A 17,107-nucleotide genomic window follows, 5' to 3' on the forward strand; every position below is an offset into this window, starting at 1 on the left:
AGAGAGAGTGTGTGTGCACACACGTTAGTGGGGGAGGGGCAAAGACAGAGGTGGGGAGAGAATCCCAAGCAGGCTCCATGCTGCCAGGGCACAGCCCCATGTTGAGCTGGACCCCATGAACCATGAAATCATGACCTGAGCTGAAATCAAGAGTCAGAAGCTTACCCACCACCCAGGTGCCCCTACTTGTCCTCTTTAGTTAGAAGAAATTGAGAAATGATTTCTAGGGTCCCTTTCTAATTAAGTTTCATATTTCCACATACACCAGTGATACTAGAGGTTGCGGGCACGTCTGGCTTTGTGCGACTGGCCTGCACACTCCTCCTGCGTTCTTCCAGCGTCTGGAGGACAGGCTTGCAACAGGGAGCAAATGTTGTGATCACGGAATTAGGCAGGTCTAAGTGGCACAGTCCCAGGCTGCACTCTGTGGGCGAACCAGCCTTTGTGTTTGTTTAAATTGCGTATCACAGATGCCTGAGGCAGTGATTAAGAACTGAGTTTCGGCAATTGGTTAAGAATTGCTGAGGGTAGCTGAAGAGAAGAGGAAACAGCATAATATTAAACTATTTCTCCCTTTTTAGAACTTAGCTAAAGGAATTTTATCAAAAAGTAGGAGCCCTTCTGGGGCATCTGGCTGGCTTAGTGGGTAGAGCATGCTACTCTTAATCTCAGGGTTGTAAGTTCAAGCCCCATGTTGCCGGTAGAGATTAGTTAAAAATAAAATATTAAAAAAAAAGTACAAGCCCTCTGAACGTGCATATAATAAGGAATCTGCCTTAGTTTGAGCTGCTGTACCCAAAAGACCTAGACTGGGTGGCTTAACCAACAAAATGATTATTCAGGTCCTGAAGGCTGAGAAGTCCAGGATCAAGGCACGGGCAGATCCGGGGTCTGGTGAAGACCCATCTTCTGGATCCTCACAGGGCTAAGAGCAGAGGGCTAGCTCTCTTTCTGTCTTAAAAGGGTCACAAATTCCATCGTGGAGGCTCCCTACCTCATGACCTAATTACCTCCCAAAGGCCTCTCTTCCAAATGCCATCACATTAGGGTTCCAATGTCTGAATGTTGTGTGGGCACAAACATTCAGTCCACAGCAGGACCTCTCCCCAGTCCCCGGACACATACAAAAGAAAGGTTGGTGAAGGTGCCACTGAAACATTACAGTGAAGGGTATTTACCTCAACAGCAAAGGAAATCAATAATGAGCTCTGGCTTGAAAGACTCAGTCGTGACATCTAAAGGAAAGATACTGTCAAGGGAGCACTAAACCTTGGGTTTGTCTAAGGTCCCTTCCAACTCTCTACATCCTCCCTCTGTTCTTACAGTGTAGAAGTCACCTGGTAGCCGGCCCCGCCTTCTCTGTGGAGCAGGCGTCTCTGCTACAGACCTGGGTCTTCTCTGAGCCCCGGTGTGCTGACACAGCCTTGTGAGAAATGCTCGTTTGCCGCACCGCCCACTCCCCACCCCAGCCTGTTGTTTGCTGGCACACCACTGCTCCCAGGGACACACCAGTGTCCCTCCAGCCGTCCACTTTGCGGCCCCTTCTGTGTTCACGAATGTGGTGGTCAACTGCCTTCTCTCCACACATCAGTGATGAAGGAATCAGGCTTAGGAATTTGCAATGGGTGAACAGAATTTCACACAGCCCTGCTTTTAAGATTTTGTCACACTCAAGTAGACATCATACACAGTTCTGAAAAGTACAAAAATTGCTGCCCAGAACCTAATTTTAATAAATTTTGTTTCAGGGAAAAGCTAATGTTATCATCTAATCTTATCGAGGGTTCAGTTCAGTGTGGTAATTAATACCGAGGCTTCCCCAGCCTTGCCTGGGCTAATTTCTAGATCTTTCACTTGCAACCTATATGATCTTAAGTCAGGCACTCAGCGTCCCTGCACCTCCGTTTCCTCATTCGGGGCAGTGAATGCAGTCACATCTGCCGTACACATCAGGTGCAGAGCAGGTATTCCCATCCCACTGTTATTACTCAATACCAGTTCTGCATTCACAGCTATTAAGTTTCCCAGCGTGTCCGTAGCACCTCTTGGGCCAATACGGGCCACACATTAGAGATCATGAGTCCATCACGTGTGCACCATTGTCCTTTATTTCTGTCAGTCTACCTGAAGAAGCGTAACTAGGAATGTAAATATAACGGATAGTTTGCGCACTCAGTAATTTGGAGTCAATGACCCCCCTCGGCATTTGGGAAACATTAGAAGTGTTTGAGGTAGGGTGCACAGCCAGGCCGCTTCTGCCTCCAGAAGGCCTGAAGGTTAGGGCCTAAGGGTAGAGAAGGGAGTTTGGGCTTGGGGCAAGTCCAGATTCTGTCCTCTTGTGCCTCAGTTTCCCACTGTGTCCCTATTCTTCAGCGCACCTGAGAATCCCAATGGTAACTGAAAACAACACAGTGATCCAGAGACCTGGATTGTGCGGGGCCGCTTCCCTCCAGCTGCTGGGAAAAGCCCTGCGAGTTGGGCTCCAGCAGGATCCCAGGGCCTTGCACTTCAAGGCTGCCTTGCAGGGAGGGGAGAGCCAGTGGGAAAACCTGCGGTTCCGGTTCCGGTTCCCCGCGTTGTTTCTGAGAATTGCTGATCAGAGATAATGCCCTTGGGCGGTCCCTTAAAGGGTGGGTGTATTTTACTCCCCACACCCATCAAGTAACTGGCAGCTTTGTGTGATCCATATTCTGATTAGCTTTATATTTGAATTCAAAGCTGTTTCTCCTGGCAGGACTTTGTGCTTTGCTGTTGCTGCCAAAAACTATGGGGACTGTGCCAGCTGGTCGGGGGCTTTGGGTGGTGGTTTTTTCAACACACAGAGAATGTTCTCTGTCGGCAGAGGTGCCTTTCAAGATGTGTCTGTGATGCTGGTCCTCGGAACATGCCCTCTGGAGGGGGCAACCCCAGGGCCCCTTGGCTGTGTCTGCCCTGTCTGCTCTTACAAGAGAGGGTGTGGGTCACAGTCTGGGGAGAGAAGCAGGCCCTGCCTCTGGGCTTGTAATGGCCAAGATTTCAATATCACCTCAAAACCAGAGACCACCAGGGAGACCGAGGCACGCATGTAAAAGCAAAGGGCAATATTATTACGGCTTAGGCTTGCCGGACCTAAGTTCGGTCTCACAGCCTTCACCAGCGCAGTGGATCCGTGCTGAGAGCCCCGAGCAAGGGCTGAGTAGGGTTTTTATGGGGTTTGGGAAGGGGGAGTGACAAGAAATTGTGACATCCAGTCATCATTGTATAACAGCATTGGCAGTAACTCTAACCATACACATTGTCCAGGGTGTTCGTTACTTTTGGCGGGACCCAATTACAACATTTAGGGTATCTTTGAAATTAACCAATTACAATGCGAGTTGAGGGTCTTGTTTGGTGACTATAGGGTTAACTTTAACATTAGGTAACAGGGTCCTATCTAAAGTTTCCATCTGCAGGCCTCAGCCTTAGGAATGTGGAAAGTGGTAGCTGGCCTTTTCTGATTGGGTGTTGCGAGGGTGGTCTTTTCTGCCCTAGGCAATGTATAACCGCCTGATAGTTCTGGAGAAACTGAACCTTAGACCTTCTAGTTTACAGGGGAAACTTAAAGCCTGTCATGGCGTCTGTTTGGTTCAGACTCGAGTTCTTACAGGCTGCCTCTGGGTCAGCCAGTCACCCACAGGCTCAGGGAGGGCTAGGCTCCCTTCAAGGACCTCTGCCCAAGACTCATCAAATGTCCTTCGGTGGCTGGCTTTGCCACAGGCAGTACTGAGGTACTTGGTACTTGGTGAACTGGCCTTACACTTCATCAACCTGCAAGTCAGGATCTCAGCGTGAACTGAGGCGATCCCTTCACTTCAGTCGTTAGTCCCACAGTCTGCAGCCCCACCCCAGCCCGCTACCAGCCCAGCACCCTCCAACCCCAGAGTGTAAAGAACTTCAACAGTAATCATCCCCTGGCCTGCTAGGATGTGAAACCCCATTTGAAACGATTAAGAAAAATAAAAATTTAAAAATAAAAATGCAAACAGCAAAACCCTCAAGTTAAATTCAAAGAAAGAAAGGCTGAAAGAAAAAAATTTTTAACTACTTGTTCTTTCTTCTAGTCATTAGCCTCAAACAGAGCCATGTAAAAATCATACCTATAATGTGTGAGGCCGTCAGGAATACTGGAGTGGTGTGTTTGGGGAGCATTTTCTAGAGCTCTGCCGACCACCGAGAACACCTGCAGAGATAAGGTGCTTGCCACGTGCTTTGGTTGCTGAGGCACAGTGTGCAGGGTTCCCGGGATCCTGACTCAGCTGGTAGGAGGAATTCAGGAAGGGAAAATAAAAGCTGATCGAGACTGACCAGGGTGGTGGGGGCTTGCCCCCTCCCTGGTCTGGTTTAACACCTCTTTGGGAAACAAAGCAGAGTTAATCCCAAAAAGATCTGGGTTTAAAGTAAGTCTTCTGGCCAAAAAGGCAGGCAAATACTTGGGGATTTGTGGCCAGGAATTCAGGAACAACTGAATCAATTTGTCAACAATCAATTTTGGGAAAGACTGGTCACTGAAACCTTGGGGGTTGTCAAAATTCGACAGAGAATGCTCTCTCTATGCCATTTCTAATTCAGATGAAGGTAGCCATCTCTCTATAAGCCATTTCAACTGGCCCCCTCAAATTCATCTCAGAAACTATAGCAAATGGGCCACTAGTCCACATAGCCCATTGGTTACATAAACCGAGGTGATAACAGAGGGGCATGGAGTGAGGGACCCTGGCTTTTTGAACCCATGATTCACAAGACGTAACTCCCATTTGCGGAGAACTGTACATGTCAGACACTTTACATAGTTCTTCTTTAAGCCTCAGAACCCAATGCGTGACTTTAGTAACTCCTGTTTAAGAGCTGAAGCTCAGACAGGCTTAGTATTTATTATTATTATTTTTTTAAAGATTCCACCCAACTGGCTAATGATACAGCCAGGATCCCAACCCTGACTTTCTCTCTCCTATACCGAGCTAACTCCAGACCAGTGTGTTGTGGCCACACAATAAAAAGAACACTATGGTCACGTAAGCCTCCTGAGAGTTTTCGGTCTGGGGCAGCAGGAGGAAGTGTAAGGATCCGGCGCAGAGACAGAAGGAAGCACAGCGAGCGCCACTGGAAATAGAACAGTGGAGCCCACAGTGCAGGCAGGAGGTCTGTGACGGGGAAGGGAGAGAGATGAGGTGCTCTCTGGAAGTACAACAGAAAAGGCAAGAGGGATGAAAATGATGAGGATGAGATGACAAAATGTGAGGCAGAGGGCAGACACCCGGTAAGGTTTGTGGCCCCTCCTGAGGAAGGGAAGGCATAAGGCAAACAGATGTGCTCTTTAAAGATGCAATTGTAGAAATGTACCTTCTAAAACAAGACCTATGGAATGCAGTCTGAAAGCATTTCACATTTTTGGCAAAAGTGAAAGCAGAAGCCCAGGGAGACACATCCACGCATCCCCTGTAAGTCATGTTTGTGTGTGCGCATCACTCGGCAGGCATCCCAAGGTATCTGTGTCCTCCCACGTGCCCATCACGTGTGTTTGAACTCCCAACGCATGGAGAAAGCTGTCTCTATGGTAAGGAGCAACTGCAAAACTTAGGCCATGAATTTCTTCTTTTCTAAATCTAAAAGCAGATTTTGTGCCACATGAGCACCTGTCATTCTTTTACACTTAAAAGGATGGTTAATTCCAGAATGTAGCTCAGATAGACAATTTTTTTGTTTGTTTTTAATTTTATTTTTGAGAGACAGAGAGACAGCTCAAGCAGGGAGGGTCAGAGAGAGAGGGAGACACAGAACTGGAAGCAGACTCTATGCTCTGAGCTAGCTGTCAGCACAGAGCCTGACGTGGTGCTCGAACCCATGAACTGTGAGATCGTGACCTGAGCCGAAGCGGGACACTTAACCGACTGAACCACCCAGGCGCCCCTCAGGCAATTTTTGATATAAATGCACCTATTTTAAGTGACTTGTCCATGCCCAATGTTCACTTTTTCTCCTTTTTCTTGGTCCTTTTACTTAACTGTATCTTTTTCCTTTTTCTGGTCTGAGGTTTGGATCCACTGGGCATTGCTTAGCTCTACTGGGGATGCTGAGGGACAAAGTAACATCCTTGTGTGTCCTTCCATAGCAGGGAAGGGTGGAAGACCAGACCCAGGGGCCTTACAGGTGTGACTTGGTTGGGGTTAATGATTGTGATGGTCCGGCAGTAGAGGGATGGCAGCCAGAGAGTCTGGAATGACTAGGAGATTCTAGAATCTCACTGAGGGAGTTGACAAAGAGAAGAAGTGACGTGGGCAGTGAGAGGGCATTTGCGCACAGTCCCAGAGAGATAGGCAGACTGGAGTGCCAGGGGCTGGAACCTGGACAGAAACAGGAGAGGAACATCCAAGACCAAGAAAGCTTGGGCAGGTTAAGGGGACTGGGCTCGCTGAGGCAGGAGCAGGAGGGGCGCACGACCAGGGCTCGGGCGTCCTTGCTCTAGGTTAAAACTAGGGTCAGACACAGGGAGACTGCGTCTGATGGCTGAGCTGGGATGAGAAGTCAGGCCCCCTCAACCCCATGTAGTGAATCACTTTCTGAATTCTTTACCATTCTCTCTCCCTAAGAATTTCAAGTATTACTCCTGGCCATCACATCATCAAACAATGGACAGTTTATTCCTCTGAATATTAATAACCAACAGGATAAAATAGTACAGAACTCAGATCTGCTCCCCTTGTACTATTAGGTTAATTCAATCAGGTCATTTGCTGTTTCCCCAGTGGGATGTTAATTAGTGTCCTTATATGTGGGTATGACTGTAGTTATTTCCTCCAAAATAATTCCAGGCAGAGGGTAATGCTGGAATCATATGTCTTCATAATTATTAGTGACTATAGGGTACTTTTCGATTTATTTCAAAACCTTAAGATTTCAGAATTGGATTAAACTAATAAAAATCAGCTAGTAAAAGCACCTTCTTTTAATTAAAATAGAACTACCATATGACCCAGTAATTCCACTCCTGGGTATTTATCCAAAGAAAGCAAAAATACCAATTCAATGTGCACTCCTATGTTCATTGCAGCATTATATACAGTAGACAAGAAGTAACCTATGTGTACATTGGTACATGAATGGATAAAAGGATGTGGTATGTGTATACACACACACACATATGCACATAATGGAATATTACTCAACCATAAAAAAGGATCTTTCCATTTGTTACATGGATGGACCTTGAGGGTATTATGCTGAGTGAAATAAGTCAGAGATAGACAAATACTCTATGGTTTCACTTACATATGGAATCTAAGAAGCATACGAAACCAAGCCAAACTCACAAATTGAGAATAGATTGGTGGTTGCTGGAGGAAAGGAGGGTTGGGGTTGGAGAAAATGGGTGAAGGAAGTCAAGAGGTATAGACTTCCAGTTATAAAATAAATAAGTCGTGGGGGTGTACAGTATGGTGACTATAGTTGATAATACTATAGTGCATATTTAAAAGTTACTAAGAAAGTAGATCTTAAAAAAATTATCACAAGAAAAAATTTTTAACTTTGTAAAGTGATGGATAAACTATACATATACTGGTGATCATTTCACAGCATATACAAATGTCAAACCATTATGATATATACCTGAAACTAATTTAATGTGAATGTCAAGTACAGTGCAATTTTAAAAAATGTGCTTTTTTATTAGAAGTGAAACTGAAGTTCAGAAAGCTAATGGTGGGAAGATATGCGGACAGAATAGAACTTTGTGACTTCCTGTCCTGTGCTATCTTTGCAAGTCTATAAGGACATGGCTGTTGAGTCACAGTAATGAAAGCCAAAGACTCTCAATGACACTTGTCTCTCAGACCATACAAACACACGCGACATTTCAAGTAATGCTTTACAATGATCTGTGTTTAAAACCTTTCTCATGAAAGCACATGTGTGCACCCATACACACTCACACACAGACACATGGACCCCACACTCTCTCTCATACATTTTACACAACCAACTACCTCACAGGCAACCCCTGCCTCTTCTGGAGGGTCGCGGACACAGGGAGAAGGCCTGAAGTACAGGGACGTCTCCATCTCCGCAGGAGAACCCGTGGCTCAGAGCGCCCTGTCCTTGCATTCCGGTGCTGGGTGCTGCCCGGAGGGGAGGCCGGCGCCCCTGCTGGGCTGCAGGCTGGCGGAGGGGATGCAGTGGGGCAGGGGATTCCTGGCTGAGCAAATCTGTGTCCCACTTGGGAGGTTACTCTCATCTCCCCTTTTTCCTACATTATCAGAAAGGCAGACTGTGAAGCAACAAATGGTACGTAATGCACTTCACATTCCACAGTTACATGACCTTCTGTGCTCCTTTCCCGGGGCTGCTCTAACAAATTACCACAAACTCGGAGGCTTAGGGGGACAGAAGTTTATTCTCTTACTTCTGGAGGCCAGAAGTCTGAGACCAAGGTGTCAGCAGGGCCACATTCCCTTCCAAGGCTCCGGGGGTGGGGGGGAGCATGTTCCATACTGCTGTCCTAGCGGCTGGGGGTCTCCAGCACTGCCTGCCACTCCCTGGCTGTGGCTGCATGTCTCCAGCCTCCGCCTCTGGCCTCTGTCGTCCCGTGGCCGCCTCACCTCGGCATGTCTGTTTCCAAATCCCTTCTCTCCTGCTAAGGATGCCAGTCATTGGACTGAAGGCCCACCTGAATCCAGTATGAACCATCCTAACTTGATCGCATCTGCCAAGACCCTATTCCCAAAGAAGGTCACGTTCACAGGTATAGAGCTTAGGACTTCAACATCTCTTTCTGGGGACACTATTCGACCCACAACAAGTAGTACTCACACAGCTCACTATTCTGTTCTGGTCCAATCCCACCGATTAACCCCTCACACTTCATCCTGCTTGGTGCGCTCCTGGATGGACACAAGGTAGCCAGGGCAAGCGCCGTCCTGCCCAGGGAAACACACTCGCACACGTCTGCTCACGCCCCTGCATTCTGCGATATTTCTTTACATGATAAGCCTCTCCTACATTTTTAAGTCCTCATTCAACCTCCATTCCCAACTTTTGTTCTTCTGTGTCTTTTGCATCCTGGCTCCAACATGCCTAATAAATGACGGTGTTTGTGGGGTTGTTCTGGTCACCAAAAGGCTTTCCTGCCAGTTCCTCAAAGCCAACATGGAACTTTAATTAAGCACAATCCTGAGACATTTCAAAACGACGCAAAGAGGGAGTGCATCGGTCATGAAATAGTTCACATGAGCTACTGGTTTTTGAAGTAATGCCTCAATTTCTTCTTTGTTCATTTTATATACGGCATTAGGGCTGTGTCCTTCATGTTAGGTAGTTGCTGAAATTGGGAATCATCTCCCTTTTACTTTCGGAGTGCATGTGCTGCAGAGGCAATTTTCTTTTAACATTAAACTCCAGCATTTGTGCAGAAGAGAGACATCCGTGGGGCTCCAAGGATGCCTCCAGCGGATCAGCACTGGCTCTGCGGCAGGGTGGCTTTGGCTTCACACAAATGTCTATTTCTGCGATGTTTGTCCAGAGGAAAGCCCAGCTGGAGGGTTCAGGGTGACACGAGGGAGGCTGTCACTCAAAGAGCTCCAGGTAGTCGGGCGGCTCGTCCTGCTGACCACAGGGGTACAGAAGGAGCTCTTTCCCCAGGGACGTTATGGGCTCCTCCTGTGAATCAGAAGGCACTGGTCAGGTGGGTTGTGGGTGGCACGGTGTTAAGACAGCATAAATAATAACATCATGCCCTTTCTGCCTCCTCGGAGCATATAATTTCTTGCTTGCCCTCAAGCTTCATTGGTTCATGACAATTTTTAAAGAGATTTTCCTCATCTGCAAATTGCAGATTTTCTCATCTGCACATTCCCTCCTAGGCCTGAGTTCTAAGTAAGAGTGGTCTCAGATGTGGTCAGTGTGTGCACAGATTTTTAGCATCTTCTACATTCTCTGCCCCATGGGTTCTTCCTGAGTATTTGAGGAGGAACTAGGTTCAATGATAAAGGAAATGCAATTAAGAATCCTGATTATCTGGAAGAATTATCAAAGACTAATCCCCCCATTACTTGTCTCAATCTTTCTTCTTGTAATCGCCTTTTATTGCTAGAGCTGCTGCAGGACAACAATTCAGAAAGCAAGTTAAGTCTGCACATGGTTTCACCTTGTGATATTCCACCAGCTCCGCCAGCGTGGCATGCTGCAGCCGGTCCACACCCAGGAAGCTGTAGGAGTCCGTAGAGGCATCTATGAGGAAATGTTTGCAGCCATCCTCAGACAGATAGGACAGGGCATAGCCCTTGATCCTCTCACTGACTCGGATCAGAAAACTGCCTGGCACACATGTGCTCAGAAGTTCATTTGCTCTCTTTATTGTAAGGATTCCTGTGGGAAAGAAAAGCCGGTATTTTAGTCAAATCATTTCCCGAACTTTCTTCAGTTAAATATAGCTGTGTGGATAAAGTTTAGTAATAAGTAAGAGCAACTCTAAGTCCATTTTGGGCTTCTTAAGAGTACAGCGCAGTATCACTCATCCTCTGGTATTTGGTAACTGGGCAAACAGGGTAGTTTACATCAGCAAATGGACAATATAAATGAGAGCGTGCGTCTTTGACCTTCAGAGTACGTTTCCACCTATGCACCCAGTGATCACACGACAGGTGTTAGGTGGCTTCTGTGTCTGGCATCCTGGAAGCATTAGATCTGGAAGGGGACTGGAAGGTGCCCCTCTCAGTTTATTGACAGGACTCTATCACCATGATAGACTTGATCCAACATGGTCTAAAACAGTGCTTCTCAACCAGCACAATATCTGGAAGTACGATAGACATTTTTGGGTTGTCACGGGCAGAGGGCGGCTCCTGGCAGCCAGTGCAGAGAGGCCAGGGACGCTGCTAACCATCCAACAGTGACTAGGACAGCGTCACACTGCAAAGAATTATCCAGCCCAAAGTATCAGTAGTGCTGAGCTGACCACGCTGGTCCAGAAATCAGCAAGTTAGTGACAGAACCAGGTTGGATCCAGGTGACAAGTGCTCTCTACAGGAACTACTCCTAAATGATGCTTCAGTGGCATTTAAAGGAATGCAAGTATTTATATATAAATATATACATATGTATATGTTTACATATGTATATGCATAATACTTACATATTTATGTCTCCATATATTTGTCCCAATATATATTCAAAGAAATAAAAATAAAACTTCATATATATTAAGTTTTATATGTATATATAGTTTAGACGCCTCATGAATTCACACTAATTCAGACCAGCCTTTTCCTAACTAGTCTAAACTCATGAGGTTTGATTCATATTCCCAATTTCCCTTCTTATTCCTGTTGTTAATTCATCAGATGAATCACTGACATTGCAAAACATATAGGAGGTATGCAAACACATCTTGGAGGGCCGGTAACGTTGTGCACTTACCCAGCAAGCTTGGACTTGGGAGGAGGAGCAGGATTCTCTGCGCGTCCCACCCCCTTCCCTTTCACCTCTGCAGAGAGAAGCACTTGCTTTTCCTGTTCCGTAATTAGTTCCATATTGATACTCTGCATCTTATTATGAGGGGGAAAAAACCAAAAACCTCCTGTTGAAAGGGCAATGGATGGATTATTACAGCCCTTTAGTCTTGTTATTAGTAAAGTTACCTGAGAATTATCCAGAGCAAAACATCAAATAAAACCATCTCTATTTTCTTTTTTGTAAGTAGACCTTTATTAAAGGTGGATTAAAAAAAATCACCTGTTCGGGGCGCCTGGATGGCTCAGTCGGTTAAGCATCCGACTTTGGCTCAGGTCATGATCTCACATTCGTGGGTTCGAGCCACGCATCGGGCTCTGTGCTGACAGCTCAGCCTGGAGCCTGTTTCAGATTCTGTGTCTCCCTCTCTCTCTGCCCCTTCCCCTCTCATGCTCTGTCTCTCTCTGTATCAAAAATAAATAAAACATTTGTTTAAAAAAAAAATCACCTGTTCTTTCCTGGCCAAGATGAACCACTCAGCCCTTCTCCTGCCTTCTCATGTCCCATGCCCCATTCAGAAGGCCCCAGGGCCTGCACCTTGAAGTCACAGTGTTCAACCTTTGTGGGCTCAATCCCAGTGAAAAGCCAGGATAAGAACTAGGGGTGTTGAAAACGTATGGTAGGTTGCCCCACTCACAGATTGGAAGCATCTCTGAAACAGAAGACTCGCGGCCTCTCTCCTCCGGCCCCCAGCTCTATTGCACTGATGCCCAGCAGGGTTACCAATGCCTGTGCATTACCTCCATTACATCCAGTTGCCTTTCTGCCCTTTCCTGGACAAGGCTGGGCCAATGCAATCTGTGGCATCACGGATACTGAGTGAGCCTCTTAGGTCAGCTGCCTAACTATCCACTGTAGGTGCTCAAATGATGCCCATGTAAGTTCCAATAGATACGGACCTGCTGCTTCTGTTGGTCTGTTTTACCTTTCTAGACACACCTCATCCTACTGATAGATTACAGAGGACAACCATAAACTGAAACAAGGCAACAGGTAACCAGCCTACCCGGAGACTAAACTGACTCTGTTTGATTGTGTATGGGACCAAGGCGAGTTTTCACTGACACTGAAAACTCCCCTTTAGAGGTGAGGGGCTAACAGACCACAAGGGAAGGAGAAGCAGCATTCTGGAAAAAAGATTTCTCTCTTCTTGTAGACTTACTGACAGGCTAACTCTGAAATTCCAAGTTAATTCAACAGATGGGGTAGATGTTATAATTTGTAACATCAGTATGTTATCCAGATGGATTTAGGTTCCTAAAATGAAAGCTATTCTGGAAAAGTATAACCGAACCTGGATTACAGTAGGTTAAATTCCTCCTAAAATCAGGTCACGTAGTAGCTGTAAATCAAACTTCCCAAAACCTCTCAAACTGTAATTATTAGCCATTACACACAGATCTTGGCACTGTGTAATCTCCAGAGACACCAGAACATAATAAAATGATTTTGTGGCAAATCACAAGTCATAATGGAGACTTGAACACAATGGTACTGACAGCAGGTTCAGAAGTTAAGTGCTATGGAGCAGATGCTTTGTTCCTTTTCCTTTACAGCAGGATTATCATTCCTGAGGAGCACATTGTTTTGGCTCATCTGATGATACTGGTCCAAGTACAATTTGTCGTTCCATCGAGGGCGGTGGGCACATCCAGGGATACCTGGCTATGATCGCTACCAAGCAGTGAGCATTGCCTGCCTGTAAAGCGAGTTCTTGAATGCAAAGCCAGAGTCCAGCATCAGGTATTAATCACTGTGGACTTGGACAACCTCCTTACAGTACTCATCATCCCCTGATTTGCCCCAGTGCATGACTCTAAGAATTCTGAAGCAGCAGTGTTCGTCCAAGCCCCCTAAAGGCAGTGACACCTCCAAGCAACCTCCCTCTGACTGGCTCTCTTCGCACATATTACAAGATTCACGCCTACCTGACCTCATAGGAGGATTTCTGTGCTAGCAAAGAGGGGTGAGTAAAAGCTTTCTTTTATTTCATCAATTTTTGAAATGAACCAGATCTTCACCCACCCATGCTTTATTTTAAGCTGAATCCAGGCAGGGTGTGGCAGGACTACTCCAGAAGAAAGCAGATGTCACCACATGAGGTCTAACTGGACAGCTTCCGGCTCTTAAGATCCTGGGGCAGAACTGGTAAAACCCCTGAGAGCCTGAACACCCAGTGTGGGGTTCACAACAGCAGGAGTTCAGAGGGAGCAGAGAGAAACGTCTCACTCCTTTCTCTGTGTGGTGCCAGGGCACTCTCTAGAATAGTACTATTCGACAGAATTTTCTGTGGTGACAGACATGTCTGTGCTGGCCATGTGAAGGCCACTAGCTGTCTGTGGCTACTGAGCACATGAAATGTGGCTAGTGTGACTGGGGGCCTCAACCTTTCATTTTATTTAATTAAAAAAAATTTTTTATTATTTATTTTTATTTTTTGAGAGACAGCATGTGCACAAGCAGGGAAGAGATAAAGGGTGAAAGAGGGAGAATCCTAAGCAGTCTCAGCCCAGAGCCCCACACAGGGCTTGATCCAAGGACCACAAGACCATAATCTAAGCTGAAATCAAGAATCAGACATCCAACCAACTGAGCCACCCAGGTGCCCCAACTTTTAATGTTAATTTTAGTTAATTTTTGGTATAGAGAGTCACATGTAGCTAGTGGCTACCATATTGCACAGCACAGCTCTAAACCCCACTAGAATGAAGGCAGGGCTCCATGACAGGCCCAGGAAGTCCATTTTTTTGCAGAAAAGAGGGTGAACAGATCCCAAGAAACTTGAAGTAACTCAGAAACCCTAGCATGGCCCTGGTTGGAAATCCAAGTGGCAGCGACCGCCTCACAGAAGGAGGGCAGTTCTTTGGGAGGCCTTCTCCATAGCTTCCTCCTGGAAAATGCCTACTCATCCTCCAGGATTCAACTCAATAGCATGAAAATAGCATGAAGCTTTCTGACTCCCCCCTGAGCAGTCAGTCAGTGTTCCTCTACGCCTGCTGAGCACCTGCTTCCCACCACCCCGAGACTCACTTGGTCCATCCAGGGTCTCACCTGCTTCCCCCTCCATCCTGAGAGGCACTGCCCACAGCCATGTCAGAGTCCTCACAGCACATTCTGCTCTGTCTCCCTGCCCCACCTCCTTGTGGTCTCCCAGAGGACAACTTCCACATCTGATGTGTTTTCACATCCTCAGCACCTGCCACTTAGACGATGCCCAGAAAACAACTAATGAGTAGTTTTGTCTTATAATCAAGCCAGAAAGCTTCTTCTCTAGGACACTTCTATGCAGTACTGGCCCTAGTCTGAGCACTGTTATCTGTAGGGACAAGGGATGCACTCATGTTTCTCTGAAGCACTGCAGACTTTGTTTATATGGGTACATCTGTATGACCTACTTCCAGAACCTGGAAAATATGTGTTCCAAAACCAGATGAAAGGTAACCAAATAACTGTAGCATGTAGAGTTCTTAGTGTCTGCTTGGCACTCCTCAAAGGGTGCATTATTTCATTTAATCCTCATAGTGGCCTGACAGACAGGTACTGTTCCTACTCTCAAATCACAGATGAGAAAATCTGCATCAGAGAGCATTTATAATCTGCTTAAAGTCACTGACACAGGCCAGGAGAAGCACTGGTCTTGAACCCAGGCAGTCGCACCCCAGAGTCCAGGCTCTCACCCACTCAACAGAATACTACCCCTGTGCTAGTGTTTCACACTGTTCAATGAGCTTCCATTTACTATTTAATTCTCAAACAACTGGTATTAAACAGAACTGGTATTATTATCATCACCACACAGATGGGAAAACTCAAAGAGAGGAGGTATGTGCCCAAGGTGATAGGATTAGTTAGTGATGGTTTCAGGTCTCTTGTCTCTCATTCAAGTATTTTTTTTTTAAATGTTTTGTTTATTTTTAATACAGAGAGAGACAGAGCATGAGAGGGGGAGGGGCAGAGAGAAGGAGACACAGAACTGGAAGCAGGCTCCAGGCTCTGAGCTAGCTGTTAGCACAGAGCCGACGTGGGGCTCGAACCCACGAACGTGAGATCTGACCTGAGCCGAAGCCGGAGGCTTAACCGACTGAGCCACCCAGGCGCCCCTCAAGTATTTTGTTTTTTAACCACACTGGGCTCATGAAGTTTTCCTGAAATTGGCTGAAAGTAAACTACGAGTATTTATTTCACACATTTCTCACCTGGGCAACATAAGGAAGATGCATTTTTCAATAATGACTCGAGTACAGTGAACTAGATATAGGAGCGACATATCTCTGACCTCAGCAACCTCGCCTACGCTCAGCATTCCTGTTGCGGAGCGGGCCGGGCTTCAGCATTCTCCTTGAGCAGCACTGGGTTTGCTGAGTGCTGCCCGAAGGCTGCTGCCCTCCCGGAGCTCTGCCCAGGAGGCCCTCGCTCCTTCTTCTGTAACTTCTGTCACCTGTCCTGCACTCTTTGCCTCTTGGGCTGCCCAGAAAACCCTACTGGAAGGGGATGGCACTAAGATAACTTTCATGAAGGAACCTCTGTCTGCTGTTAAGGTGACATCAAAGTCCCACAGTGCAAAGTTCCTAGGTTAGGGGTGAGTAAAAGAAAAACTGAATTTTAGAAGAACTCATTTCCAAGTAGCAACCCTGCCAGACAAAAAGGGCACGCGCTATCCATCAGAGGTCTTAAACTTGGATGAGGGCTCTATATTTCCCCCACTTCAGCTTCTTCCCACCTTATGCTTTCTTTAACCCCCGACAGTATTTACAGGAAGTATTTTCAGAGAGGCCCTGGGACCTGCCCTAGATCCTTTATACGGAGGGAGATGCACTGTGATGTTGAGCTGTCACCCTTAGGGTCTCAGGCACCTTAGGAATGAGGATAAATAGAGCTCATAAAATATTAGTCATGTTTCCTTAATAATTTAAGGCTAAAAATCACATAACTTGTTCTGTCTTCATTACCTTAATGACTTCCACTTATTAACTAGGGCTTACTACATGTCACATTCAACTCTAAATAGTCACATATATTAACTCATTGAATCATTAGAACGACTCCATGAAGCAGGTGATATCACTGTCTGCATTATACAGGAGAGACAGGAGATCAGAAGTCATGTAACTTGCCTATGGCCACGCACCTGTTGATGGGGCTGGGATTTGGCCCCTGAAATGTGCTCTTCACTGTGACAACTACAGCCTCCTTTCCCAGAATAGTGTCCAAATTTTATAAAGAAACCACATGACAACAAAGAAAATTCTGACAACAAAAGCATAGGTTAAAAATACTTTTCAACAGCTTGGGTGGCTCAGTCAGTTGAGCATCTGACTTGGGTTCAGATTTTGATCTCATGGTTCATGAGTTCGAGCCCCACATCGGGCATGCTGCTGTCAGCCCATTTCAGATCCTCTGTCCCCCTCTCTCTGCCCCTCTCCCACTCATGCTATTTCTCAAAAATAAACATTAAAAAATTCTCTAAATACCAGGATCCCCCTTTCCATAAAAATATTTTAAGTCAAACCTCCAAAGCAGGTCACTCTCTTTTGCCCCTCCCCCACCCACTCCACCTTTCCCTTGCCTATGTGGTCCCTCTTGG

General features: G+C 46.3%; 1 protein-coding gene across 2 annotated transcripts in view; it reads right to left on the bottom strand.

Moving 5' to 3' along the window:
- Positions 1-7,662: 7,662 nt before the first annotated feature.
- SH2D4A (SH2 domain containing 4A) overlaps positions 7,663-17,107 on the bottom strand; it is a 72,962-nt gene continuing 63,517 nt past the window's right edge. For both annotated transcript variants that reach the window (XM_029936876.1, XM_029936866.1), the window contains 2 exons: positions 10,160-10,380; positions 7,663-9,672 (listed from right to left, as the gene is read on the bottom strand). In XM_029936876.1, coding sequence (XP_029792736.1) covers positions 9,580-9,672; positions 10,160-10,380 — 314 coding nt within the window. In that variant the 3' untranslated portion in view covers positions 7,663-9,579. The remainder of the gene's footprint in view (positions 9,673-10,159; positions 10,381-17,107) is intronic.

The sequence above is a fragment of the Suricata suricatta genome, chromosome 1 (assembly GCF_006229205.1).
Source record: "Suricata suricatta isolate VVHF042 chromosome 1, meerkat_22Aug2017_6uvM2_HiC, whole genome shotgun sequence".
Classification (NCBI taxonomy): domain Eukaryota; kingdom Metazoa; phylum Chordata; class Mammalia; order Carnivora; family Herpestidae; genus Suricata; species Suricata suricatta.